At 42.0% G+C, this 13,824-nt stretch overlaps 1 protein-coding gene across 1 annotated transcript in view; it reads right to left on the reverse strand.

The window, feature by feature from the left end:
• Window positions 1-7,267, reverse strand: part of ASPM (assembly factor for spindle microtubules) — a 58,679-nt gene extending 51,412 nt beyond the window's left edge. Inside the window, exons 1-3 of the mRNA XM_062211541.1 lie at window positions 6,989-7,267; window positions 5,268-5,411; window positions 3,624-5,106 (exon numbers count right to left, since the gene is read on the reverse strand). Coding sequence (XP_062067525.1) covers window positions 3,624-5,106; window positions 5,268-5,411; window positions 6,989-7,267 — 1,906 coding nt within the window. The remainder of the gene's footprint in view (window positions 1-3,623; window positions 5,107-5,267; window positions 5,412-6,988) is intronic.
• Window positions 7,268-13,824: the final 6,557 nt, after the last annotated feature.

The following is a 13,824-nucleotide window of genomic DNA, read 5'->3' on the forward strand; positions in this document are numbered from 1 at the left end:
CACCCCATGGGAGACCAGGAGAAGCACCTGGCTCCTGGCTTCGGATCAGCGCGGTGTGCTGGCCGCAGCGGCTATTGGGGGGTGAACCAATGGAAAAGGAAGACCTTTCTCTCCGTCTCTCTCTCTCTCACTGTCCACTCTGCCTGTCAAAAAAAAAAAAAAAGGAAAGAAAAAGAAAAATCTATGCATGGACTTCAAAAATGTTTTATACCCAGGTGGGCACTTGGCCAAATGGTTAAGATGTGTGTAAGGAAGCCTGCATCCCACATCAGAATGCGAGTCTGACTCCTATTTCCTGATTCCAGCTCCCTCCCATGCAAATTATGGAAGGCTACAGTGATGGCTCAACTGGGTTCCATCCATCCACAGAGGAGACTTGATTTGAGTTCTTGGCTTCTGGCTTTGCCTCCCAGCCACTGTGGGCATTTCCAGAGTGAATTAGAAAATGAGGAGCTGGCGCTGTGGCACACTGGATTAACGCCCTGGCCTGAAGCACCAACATCCCATATGGGCACCAGTTCTAGTCCCGGCTGCTCCACTTCTGATCCAGCTCTCTGCTATGGCCGGCTACACAAAAATCATATGAAATTGAAATTTTAGTTTTTGTAAATAAAGTCTTAGTGGGACCCAGCCACTAATTTGCAGATGATCAATGGCTGCTTTCCCACTACAGTGGCAGAGTTGAGTAGCCTGATAGAAATATGGCCTGTAGCCGGCGCTGCGGCTCAACAGGCTAATCCTCCGCCTTGCGGTGCTGGCACACCGGGTTCTAGTCCCGGTCAGGGCACCGGATTCTGTCCCGGTTGCCCCTCTTCCAGGCCAGCTCTCTGCTGTGGCCAGGGAGTGCAGTGGAGGATGGCCCAAGTGCTTGGGCCCTGCACCCCATGGGAGACCAGGATAAGCACCTGGCTCCTGCCATCGGATCAGCGCGGTGCGCCGGCCGCAGCGCGTCAGCCGCAGCGGCCATTGGAGGGTGAACAAACGGCAAAAAGGAAGACCTTTCTCTCTGTCTCTCTCTCTCACTGTCCACTCTGCCTGTCAAAAAAATAAAAAATTAAAAAAAAAAAAAAGAAATATGGCCTGCAAAGTGTAAAACAGGTATTATTTGGACCATTAGAGAAAGTTTGCTTAACTTTATATTAGAGATATTTCAAAGCTGTGTTAATTGTGAAAAAATAAGGAATATAATCAAACTGCAATGAAATATTAGGTTATAAGCTTCTTCCTAAATTTCTGAAGAGAAAGCCTTTATTCTGAATGCTTGCCAAAGCCAATCCTCTGTCTGGAACCAGGTTATTGTCCTGGAAGCCTACCACATACACAATGCCTCTGCCTCTACAGAGACTCTCTAAATCCCTGGGCATAGTTTATTCATAGGATAGACAGCAATATGAGGACTGAAATTATGCCTTTTCTCCCTGTATCCATAGATACTAGGCCAATGCACAGCTCATAGTGGACACATTATCAGTGTTAAATAAATCCACCTAGAAAATTGCTTTCTTTCTCTGCTTTTCTAGATTTGCCAGAAAAGAAATTTAGAATTACTCTAGAAAGTTACTTGGCTCTCAGACAGGCTCATAAAGCAGGTACTTCATGTGTACAATTCTTTCAAAATCTAGGAAAGCAGCTCAACAAAGTGGCTGCCTCAAACAAACTGTAGCTATGATTGTCAACATTTCAGTGGTTCATTCGTACATTCGCTAATTCATTCATTCATCTTTTATTGTATACCTCAAAGGAGATCAAAATAAATATGTTCATTACAATCAAAGAACTTATTATCTGATCAGAATATATCTACAGAAAACCATACAAGCAAAGAAACAGTTAATATAGGTACAAGATATCATATGAGGGAGCTTCAAAAAGTTCATGAAAATTTTGCATTAGCATTTAATTCCTTTTTCCATGAACTTTTTGAAGTTCCTCACATTTCCTGGGATTCTTTTAAATAGCATGGTGTAAGAACTAGCAGAGTCTGTTTTCCTGTGTGGACCTTGATTGTCAAAAGAAGTAATATGGGTGAAAGGGGCATGGTGGGACAGAGCCTGACTATTTCTGAGGCAGATACCAGTGGTGAAGCTTTCAATACTAGTGAAGAAACAATGAGGTTTTTCTGCAAAAGACTGAAGAACTTCGGGGCCTAACTATATTTCCAATTAATGGCTGGACAGAGGCTGAGGGAGCATGAAGTCCCTGGGAGCACAGAATTTGCAAGGGCCTTTGCTGCATTCTTTCAGACAGTATTATGGAGCCATGCACATCACTGGGCCTGTCGATCAAAATCTGAACTAAAATGAGGCATGTGAAAACACTTTCTATGGCTGTAAAATTAGGGAGATGCCAAGAACTCAGTAATTAAGATAAATACAAGAGATTGGCTATTATCAAATAGACAATAGATAACCAGTAGTGGCAACGTGGTAAAGAAAAGGGAATCTTTGCAAGCTGTCAGGAGGAATGTAAATTAGTAAAACCATTGTGGAAAATAGCATGGAGGTTCCTTAAAAACTTAAAAATAGAATGAACATATGATCTAGCAACCCATTAGTGGCTATATATCCAAAGGAAAGGAAATCAGCCTATCAAAGAGACATCTGTTCTCCCATGTTAACTGCAGCACTATTCACAAGTGCCAATAAATGGAAATCACATAAGTACCCCTCAACTGACAGATGGATTTGTAAAATGTGGTACAAATACATAAGGGAATACTATTTAGCCATAAAAAGGATGAAATCCTACCGTATGCAACAACATGGACAAAACTAAAAGTTATTAAGTGAAATAAGCCAGGCACATAATGACAAGTACTGTATAATCCCACTCATACATAGAATCTAAAAAAGTTGGTCTCATAGAAGTTGACTATAGAAAGCTGTCACCAGAATATGTGGAGATTAAGGGACAGGGGGATGGAGAAAGTTTCATTAATGGATACTAATTTACAGTTACATAAGAGTAAGAAGCTCCTGTGTTCTGCTGCATAGAAGGGTGATATTAGCTAACAATAATGTATGGAAAGATCATGGAAAACATGTTTTATGAAAAAACTATACATGGATTTCAAAAGGTTTGGCACCAAAATAAACTTATAAATTAATTCCATTATTCCATGAACTTTCTAAAGTGTCCTCAACTGCACATTTTTTTTAACAAAAAGTTGGAGAAAAGGATTTGGATGTGTCCACCACGAAGAAATGATAAATGTTTGAGGAGCGAAAGACCCTGATTTGAGAATAACACAATGTACACAGGTACTAAAACATCTCATGATAATCTATAAACATGTACAATTTGTATTTCTCAGTTAAAAATCTTCTAAAAGTAAAGATATATACTAGAATGCTGTATTTTTTAGTCATCACAATTAATGTAGAAAATTTGAGGTGAATAAAATACCAAAAGTATAAATAAGGCTAGGATAATAACTATATCAAAATCAGGTTCCACACCTCATTTGTTCCATCTTTCAGTAAGCAACCAGGTTAAATTATATGTTAAGAACATGTATCAATAACAGATTTACCAATCTGAAAGAAACTAATGATTAACTAAACCAAAAGAAATAGAAAATATACCTTATAGTTTTACGTTCACTGAGATAAAATAAGACTCACCAGTTTTCTTCTTCAGGTTTAATTTCTCTCTGTTGCTGAAACATTTTGAAATAGGTGTTACTGTGCTTTTTGTTTTTTTAACAGTTGATGTTTTAGACTCCAAGGGAGGAAAGTGGATTCTTTTGCTTTCTCGCACTTCTGTATGTTCTGTAACAGCAACTCTCACATTCCCATCTTCCATGGTTCCCTCACTCTTTCTTTTACGAATAACTAAAGCTTTCCTTGAAGGGGGAGTTATTTCACTTTTATAACTTTTGGAGTTACTTAATTCTGGATCTATAATTGGAAGAAAAGAATGAAAACCGCTTTTCTCTTTCTGATAACTGATTACTTTTTCATTCACTGCATTGCTGAGGCATCTTTTTGCTTTTGGTTTATTCATCTCAGATTGGTTTTCTCTGCCATGGGTGGCCCTCCTTTTAGTAACAGTGGCAGAAAGTATTGGGCGTCTTTTAGGTTCTTTATCATGGCTGTGACTGGAACCATCTTGAACTGCAGGAAATGTAGGATGATTTTGTTTTCTGAGACTGTAGTGATTTGGCTTCATTTCCACAACTTTAATTCCTTCAAAAACAGTTTTAGGAGATTTTACACCCTGATGTGTAGGAATACATGGCAAAATTTCACTTTTCGCACACTGTTGAGGAGACTCTGGGACTTGGTAATTTTCACTTGATAACAACACTTTACTTGTTTGCTGCGATGTACACAGATATGCCATGTTATCTTTTACAAACTGATTTGGGGATAAAATGGGATGAACCGACTCTGATTCTCGCTCCTGATTTATTCCATAGTTATCATTTATGAAAGAATCTGGACTTAAAATTGTCCGATAAATTTCATGCACAGTTTTTGACTCCAAATGTACAGGCTCTGAATCATCTCTCATAAAGGCATCTGATGAAGGGCATGTCACTGCTTCTAGTCTATTAGTAGTCACATGACTATTATTTACAAATGAATCTGGACTTAAAAAATTTCCCTGGTTTTGTGTAATGTTCAAAGTTGAAGAATAGTTTGGAGTAAAAGTAAGTTTATTGTTCTCCTCACTTTGACCATTAATATGTATAGCATTAAAGCAAGTTTCAGTTATAACTTTCTCACTAAAACTAAAATGTTTTGAAATGTTGGCATCTTCTGCTTTCAAAAGTTCCACATTTTCAGATACATGAAGAGATGAATAAGTAGTAGATCGACGTACAGACAGTGGCAAGCAAGTTTCACCGTGGCATTCTTTGAAAATAGGGCTGATAGGGGATAGGGGGATTTCATCTTCTTCAAGGGTTAGAGAATTGTTTTTTGTTGGAGAACAGTCTTCATTCGTGGCCAAATTCTCACAAGCCTGTAATGGGCTCCTAACCCTGTCAACTTTGTGGGAAACACTAAATGTTTTATTAACATTTTGAGTATTTGAAATTCTTTTGTTATAATTAGATGAGGCTGAGATTTTCTTCTTACTAATGGTATTCCAGACACTCCTCTGCAAAAATAAGCAAAATATACCTATTAAGTTGACAGCTATTAAATACTACTCTTAAAAATGCAATAATGTATATGTTACTCCAAGCCTCTAATGAACATAATTTTTACATATTATTAAACACTTTCTTGCAGCAAATCACAGAATGATTAAAACATTACCTTTTTCTTTTTCTTTTCTTCTGCATTTCCTAGTAATATTGCTTGGTGTTTCAAAATATCATTTACAAGAAATGTCACAATCTCTCTTACTCGGCCTTCTTTTAATGGTGTCCAGGTAACAGAAATCACAATTTTTTCTTTAGGCTATCAGTAAAAGAACATATTTTAAGTGATTATGACTATGATAATTACATAATAATGAAAGCATATTACATATAACTTAGAAAAGGGATTAAAATTATTAGTCACCAATACTCTACCTACTAACAAAATTTAGTAAGTCAAATATATTTTCCAACCCTATGTGTTCATTCCATCATAAGGGAAGAAATTATTAGCAATAACAGCATTCACTACAGAATTAAAATTATAGAATGTTAATTCTATGAGGCAGAGTTACTTTAGTTGAGCGGTTCTTAAAAATTTGATTGTATATTTCTACTTCTTTAATATGTACAACACTTCTATTTCAGATATAATGACTATGCATTATGAAGATTTTATTCAAAAAGAAATATAAAGCAGATCAACTAAATTTCCTCTAAAATCCACATCATCATACAGTATGTGTCAATTGTTGTGCTCCTTGCAAAGTCGAAAGTGTTTTAAAACTCATTCACTGCTCACATCTTTATGAAGCCATTACTAAGATCATACACATTCACAGATAAGAAACTAATGTTCAGAGAGCTTTGTCAAAGTCACCAGAACCCAGGCACACTTTGCATCCACGCCCCACAGCCTGGCAGGTGGTCAGAATCGGCCAACTGCAAAACTTTGCCCTGACAAGCTCTGCTGTCGCTCATGAGGAAGACAAGTTTGTGTTTTAGAAGGGAAGCTATATAACAGCACAAGCAGTTGCCTTTAAAAAATAAGAACAGTAAAGTTTTACTCCATAAAACAGAATTGATTCAAAACACAAAAAGCTTCAGTTCCAGCTTATCACAAAAAGGAGTAAGTAGAAGTGTTAACGTTGCTAGAAAAGGAATCTATGGTCCAGCGGAAAGGAAAAACACTCAGAGGGGAGGGGCAGGCGGCTTCCGAAGCTTTAGAGGGGCCACGGCTGTCTAACAGATCAGCATCTTCTGGAGAAATGAGACATGGGACTGGGGGCATCACTCTGGCCAACGCAATGCTGTAAAAGCTAAGGGATGATATTGCTAATACTAAACTGGATACATCATTACAATCATAGGTACAGCAAAGAGAAAAATATTAAAAGTGTGCATACACACCACAGATGCATACAGAAAATCTCTCGAGGTTTTTGGTTTGTTTTTGGCTGTAGACCTTTAGCCAAAACAAAAACTATTCCATCAGAAAAAAGTCGTGACCCTGACGCTAACGTTCACATGCGTATGAAGACGTCTAGGAGGAAACCAAGTGGAAGACATCAAAAAAGTGGATCTGAGCAATCAATGTACTTGAGAAACAGTTTATAAGAAAACCCGTCTGGGCAAAGGAAGACCTTTCTCTCTGTCTCTCTCTAACTGTCCACTCTGCCTGTCAAATAAATAAATAAATAAAAGAAAAAAAAAAAAAACCCGTCTGTGCATCTGGAGCCGCAAGAGTATTTTGCAAAGCCCAATACTGAACAAGCCGAGTGCGCGCGCCCGGACGCGCTGTCACCGCCCGCGTCCCTGGCCACCCCGGCCTCCTGAGGAGGACACAAGCGCGCGCGAGGGGCCCCCGCACGGCGCCCCAGGGCCCACCCGGCCTACCTGCAGCACCAGGCAGCGCGGCGACACGCTGAAGCCCTGCTCGGCGGCCGGGAAGCGCGAGACCTTCACCTCGGCCACCTCGTCGTTGGGGTTGTCCAGCGCCAGGGGCCGCGCGCGCGAGGACCCCAGGCGCACGTCGCCGAAGCACAGGAAGGGCGGCCTGCAGAAGTGGCTGAGGGACAGCACGGGCGGGGAGGCCGCCGCCGCCTCAGCCGCGGGGCCCGGCCGCGCCGTGGGGCTCAGCTCCCAGCGGCTCCGTCCGGCTCGCCGGGTCGCCATGGCGGCTCGAAGGCGGCTCCCGAGGGCCGTGCAGCTCGCGCGCCGGCCGCTCTCCCTCAGGGGGCGGCTGCCGGAGGTCGTGAGGGCGTTCTCTCCCGCTGTCTTTTCCAAGAGCCCACAGCCTCCGCGAAGCGAAAGGAAACCCGGCAGATTCGCCAAAGCCCAACAGAGGAGCTTAGCTAAGGGTGGCCTCTCGCCTCGTTTAAACTTCCCGCCTCCGCCAATGGGCGCCTCCGGGCTCCGCCCACAGCGCCGCGGGGCCAATCGCTGCGTCCAGCTCCTGGCCAATGAGGCGGCAGCGCCTCATTTAAATGATAGGACCGGGCCGCGGCGCTCCCCGCGGGGGAAGCGAGCGGGGCGGCGGGGTCGTAGCGACCCCTGAAACCAGCGCCCTACGACTGCAATGTGCTTTTCGGTTTTGTAGACCCGTTGGGCTGAAGAGGAAGAGACTTACAGCACTTCCAAAGCGAACGTGGCGATTATTTTGGTTGTCCGGTGCAACCGTAGGTAAAGCTGCTAAGTAGGGAAAAATTGGTTTAGGACGCTCCTCTCGTCTAATTATACCCCGCCCAGAATGAATCGGATTTACTTGCTCCGCTTCCTGAGCCGAATGGTTGAAACGTCTAGAAATTTAAATCTGTGGTTTGTGTATTTATTTTGCTGACTGACCCCGAAGCAGGAGGCTCCTTACCTCAGGATGCGGGGAGCAGAGCTAGAAAAACACAGGAAACCCGAAAATCCCAATAACTCATACCTGGTCATTTTCTAGGCAATGCCCTTGACAGCTTCTTGGTTTTTATTTTGATTCTCAGGATCCAATGAGTACAGAGTACATCCCACTATATGCCAGGGTCTACTGTAATCCCTTTCTACCTACATGAATCAACTTTCACTGGATGTAAGAACTGTTTTGTGTTTTACCAATGAGGATTTCAGGGGTACAGCTAAGTTGGAAGTGGCAAAGCCAGGATATGTCCTCAGGCAATTTGGTCGGAATCTTGCTCTTACTGCCTCTAAAGGTCATAGGAAACTTAAATAATAACAACAGTTTATGGATGTGTATGTAACTACACAACATAGGAAGAAAAAGTAGAAAAGTGAAGAAGATGACATATGGAATTATATCCAATGACACCTGGAGTTGAACCATAAACAAATAAAATTGCTCATAGAGGTTTTTTTTAATCCTTCAGGACTGATGGACAATGAAGTTACTACTACCTAATTTTATTCTCATCAAAAATGTCAATTCGAATTGTAATTATTTTCAAATATATTTAACTTAGTATAAAGAAAAAATTAAAAAAACAAGAAAAAAAATTTAACTTAGTTTGGTGTGGCTGTTACTCATCTTATTAATATTGCAAATAACCCCTGTTTAGGATAGAGCACTCAAGTAGCACAATTTTTCCTATTTGCTCACTCTTCACAGTTTTTAAATAAAGCAATGCTATTTTGCACACATTTTTAAAAAAATCAGAATGACCTGTATTGGAGATGTTTTATTTGCTCCTTCATTTCCACACTCTGCCCTTTCCCAGCCATCTCTTTAACTGGGGACTGCTAATTTCTATTGAGTGCATCAATGCGTTTTCTTACTCTAGGTCTTCTATTTTGCTTCAGAAGAGAGAGTGAGGTGAGGGTTTTTCTGAGCTACTCACCTCCATCCTGGGATGTTGGTGCCTGTCTCTACATTAAAAATCACACAGAACTGTGTGCAGGTACCCTCTTCATAAAGATTCTTCCCTTCAGATGTGGGGTGGGAATACCATGTTATTACTAGGTTTTTTGTTTTTTGTTTTTTGTTTTTTTTTTTTGACAGGCAGAGTGGACAGTGAGAGAGAGAGAAACAGAGAGAAAGGTCTTCCTTTTCCATTGGTTCACGCCGCAATGGCCGCTGTGGCCGTGCTGGCACGCCGCGCTGATCCGAAGTTAGGAGACTGGTGCTTCCTCCTGGTCTCCCATGCGGGTGCAGGGCCCAAGGACTTGGGCCATCCTCCACTGCACTCCCGGGACACAGCAGAGAGCTGGCCTGGAAGAGGAGCAACCGGGATAGAACCGGCGCCCCAACTGGGACTAGAACCCGGTGTGCCGGCACCACAGGCGGAAGATTAGCCTAGTGAGCCGTGGCGCCGGCCCATGTTGGTTTTTATTTTAAATGTGTTTATTTTCGAAAGTCAGAGTTAGAGAGGGAGAGGCAGAAGCAGAGAGAGAGAGAGAGAGAGAGAGAGAGAGAGAGAGAGAGAGAGAGAGAGATTGATCTTCAATCCATTGGTTCACTACCCAAATGGCCAAAACCAAGAGCCAAGAGCTTCATCCAGGTCTCCCACATGGGTACAGGGGCCCAAGGACCTGGGGCATCCTCTGCTGCTTTCCCAGGTACATTTGCAGGGAGCTGGGTTGGAAGTGGAGCAGTCAGAACTCGGAACCCATAGGGAATGCCGGCACCACGATGGCGGCTTTCCCTGCCACACCTCAGCACCAGCCCCTGGTTACTCGTACTTCAAGAGCATGGGATATACTCTTGCCAGAAAGGAACAGACCCTGATGATCTGAGGCATGTGGAGGCATCATGATTATTAAAATTACTGCTGGTAGCATGAGACAAAGTATACATGAGTAATTCATTCAGAAATCAAGTGGCTGTGGTACACAGATGCTATGCCACCACTTTACAAATGATTAAAATATTACAATGCCACTTAAGTTTTCCTGGTACCCTAGAGAGCATACACAATGGAAATGAAAATCTATAAAGCATACAACTAAGAACATTTTTTGAAAACAAGAAGGCACTGATGAAAGCTCTTAAGTCCCTTCATTCCTGCAAAGATACAGCCAAGTACTAAACTCAGATGTCTAATAAACCCAAGGATCTGATGGTAAATATGGTGTACTATCTCAATGCTCAAAGCTGCTAGCTCTCGTAGGCAGAGGGATGGAATAGAGCTTTTGTTGGATGAAACAGTGCAGAGAACTGTGATCCTTCCACAAACCTCCCCTGTTTGGAGGCAGCCTCCTCCAAATCTGTCCCAAGTTGAGGGCTTCTTTAATCTGCTAACTTCACCTGGAGTCTAGACTCACGGCTCACGGCCAATTCCCCTCGGTCTCCACCTCATGACCTCTCGTTAGCTCAGGTTCAACAAAATAAAACCTGCTCTAAGAGGTAAGTGCAAGATGCGCTGATGAACAAATAGCCTGTGCAAGTGAACCTCAAAAGAGTTTTGAGACCTTGACATTCTAAAGTAGATTGTACTGGTGTTAGACCAAGGGCACGCAAATCCTAAGGAACAATCAGCAAAATGTATTGTCACAGGTACAGTTTACCTATTTAATACTCTGGCTCAAGTACTGGGTATGGGTATGGCAATGAGAGTCTTCTAGATTCACTAATTGAAAGTTGCACTCAGTAGTGTTTTACAGTCTGTTAAATTAATATGCTGGAACCTACTTGAAATTCTAGAATAAGGTGTGAAAAGGCTCAGGAAAGTGGGAATATTGGAGGTTGTCCATATCTGCTATATACTCAGCTAAGACACATGTAAACATATATATGTGTGTATACACACACACACACACACACATATATGATCTCAGCACCCCCACCCCAAATCTTCCCTTTACCAAGGGGTAAAGAAATACATAAATGAGGATGACTCAGTCATCCTTAAAAGGACTTATGATGAGTCTTCTTTAAAGGCCATAAATGATAGAGAATATTACAATGAAAATAGCTTCTCTGGTCTCCATGTAAATGATAAGATCCCCAAGTGCCAAGTCCAGTTGGCACTCAGATAAAGTGTTATAGCACTTTACACAATGTGCGCAGGACTGAACAGTCTGAACAGGAGAATTAACAGGAAAATGTAGCAATAGCTAATTGATAAAAGATCCCTAGAAATAATTTGGGCAGTATACTATCATGTTACTTGGCATAAAGGCAGAAGGATAGCTACATCTGTAAAGGAGAAACCTAACTGAAGTCAATGTAGTGATTCACTCTTTTGTCCGGTTCCCAACAGACCCAATCCTGTGAGAAAGGATTCTGTAATATGAATGCAAGTGTATACCAGAGTAAAGTACAGCCACTTACCAACGTGACTATGGACAGAGGGAGGAGAAAAACAAAATTTCCCACAGGTCATGAGTTAATAGCTCTGCTACAATGCAAAAACCTAAAATGCCACCATGGACCGTCAGTCACGGTGGGACTGTCTAGAGATGAGGCGATAGATGCCTGTAGGCCTGAAGCTGTCTCACAGTGTCTGCTGGATCCATCCAATTCCAGAATACAAAATAAGAATACTTTCCAATAGCATCCTCACTCTGGTTCCCAGATCCAAAGAGTAAGGGATAGTATGGTAGAAAAAGGCCAACTGGAATTCCTCCTTCCTTATTTCTCCAATTCAGAGTTTATTCTGAAGACTTCAGAGATGTTGGGATGATTATATTCACATATCCACTTGTCTCACTTACTTGGCTAGTAAAAAACAAACATAAAACCAGGTGAATCCTGAAGAATGACAGATTATAGCCATTAAATGATGATGCCAATTACTGTTTCATATTGTTATCTTTATACAAAAGTCAGCATCCTGTTGCCGACTGGCTTGTAGATATTGACTAGGAAATAGATTTTGCTTGTTCTCCCTTCATCCAATGTGAAAAACTGAAGCAATTTCTATTTATGTTGTGGGGCAATACTATAGCATTACTGTCTTATCTCAGGGCTAGTCAAATCTATCTAAACCACAGTATTATCCAGAGGATCTGGATTTCTTGAAAGCTCTCAAAATATCCCAGTGGTCTATTATACATTTTCTAATTAGGATCAGTGAGTGATAAGTAGCTGTCAAGAACTGTGAGGATCTGGATTTTGTCCCACTTGCATCATAAATGCTGGCGGATGATTTGATAGTCCTGGGTAGTGACAAGTAACTTCATTATCCACAGAAAAAAAGTAGTCATATTGTTTATATTTTTATTCACATGGATTTCTCTTGCTCCCCAGGTTTCATGGGGCAGTCCAGGGTCCATGATGAATTCCTGCACACACAGTAGGTTGTTACAGGAGAGAACACTGAGCTGGAAATTTTAGCTTTTATAGCACCATCCCTGGAAAGGTGGACATCACTGCATCCTTCAGGATTGCCCTCTGCAGACATAACCTTGAGAAGCGGCCTGGGGAAAGACAGTCAAGACTTTACATTCTTGGCATAACCAGTAAGAATGTATGGGTCTGCCCAGGCCCTTGGTGAGCTGTGTCTCTAACAGCAGCAAGCAATCTAGATGCCAGAAATACAGCAAACCAAGTCAGACAGGTTATAAACTGTCTGTACTAATCATCTTGTCATTACTATTACAAAATACCTGAGGCAGGCTAATTTTGTAAAGAAATGAGGTTTGTTTTGGAGGATCACAGTCTAGCAGGTGGGCCCCATGGGCTCAGCCTCTGGTGATGGTGTTCTTGCTGGCAGAGTTCTGAGGTGGCACAGGGCACCACATGGCAAGAGACAAGAGCACATGTGTCTGCGTGTGTTTCTCTTATAAACTACCAGGATTTAATCAGGAGGGCTCCACACCCATGACCTCATTTAATCTTACCAATTCCAAAGGCTTTACCATAATTGGATTAATTTTTCATTCTCTTACTAGTGTTAACATTATTTTGCTGTCTAACCTGCATGGACTTGGGGGCCAAATCATATTCAAACCATAGCATTCTAACAAAGTTCAGAGTTTTGCTACATCAATAAAGTTATAGGGTTTCAATGGTCAGATATGCCAGGATATCCATTCTAAAATAAATTACCACTTGCTATATTTTGTCTTGTTTTGAGGCACTGAATACTTTATTAGGGTATGTCTCAGCAATCTATTTACCTGGTAAACTGCTAAGATCTACATTTTCAAGTGGGGCCTGGACCTGGGAAGGCCTCTGGGGCAGGTCCAGGTTGCACTGAGTGCTGCCCAGCTTTTCATGCTATATGGCCTAAAAGACTCAACTGTGCATGACAATCAGAGGTATAGAACAGAAGCTCTGGCAAGTATACAGAGCAGAATCACAACACAAAATTCCAGGCTTAGCAATAAGGTCAGTCTTTCTCTGCAGACAAGCATTCACCATTTGAAAAAGCTGATCCTTTTTTAGTTGTTTTGCTATTGGGCTGGTAGAGACTGAATGTCTAAGCCTAGCGCAGTGACTATCCAAGCCAAACTATCTATCATCTCAACTAGTACCTAGTCCAGGTTGAAACAACTAAGACCTGAAGCCCAAATCTGGACCCCTGATGTTTAGAAAATTTTACTGGAATGTAGCCATGCCCATTCATTTGCATATCTTCCATGATAGCTTTTCTACTACAATGGCAGAATAGCTATGAAAGAAATCATAGGCTGGCACCATGGCTCAATAGGCTAATCCTCTGCCTGTGGCGCCAGCACACTGGGTTCTAGTCCCGGTCGGGGCACTGGTTCTGTCCCAGTTGCTCCTCTTCCAGGCCAGCTCTCTGCTGTGGCCCGGGAGTACAGTGGAGGATGGCCCAAGTCCTTGGGCC

Source organism: Lepus europaeus, chromosome 14, assembly GCF_033115175.1.
Source record: "Lepus europaeus isolate LE1 chromosome 14, mLepTim1.pri, whole genome shotgun sequence".
NCBI classification, from domain to species: Eukaryota; Metazoa; Chordata; class Mammalia; order Lagomorpha; family Leporidae; genus Lepus; species Lepus europaeus.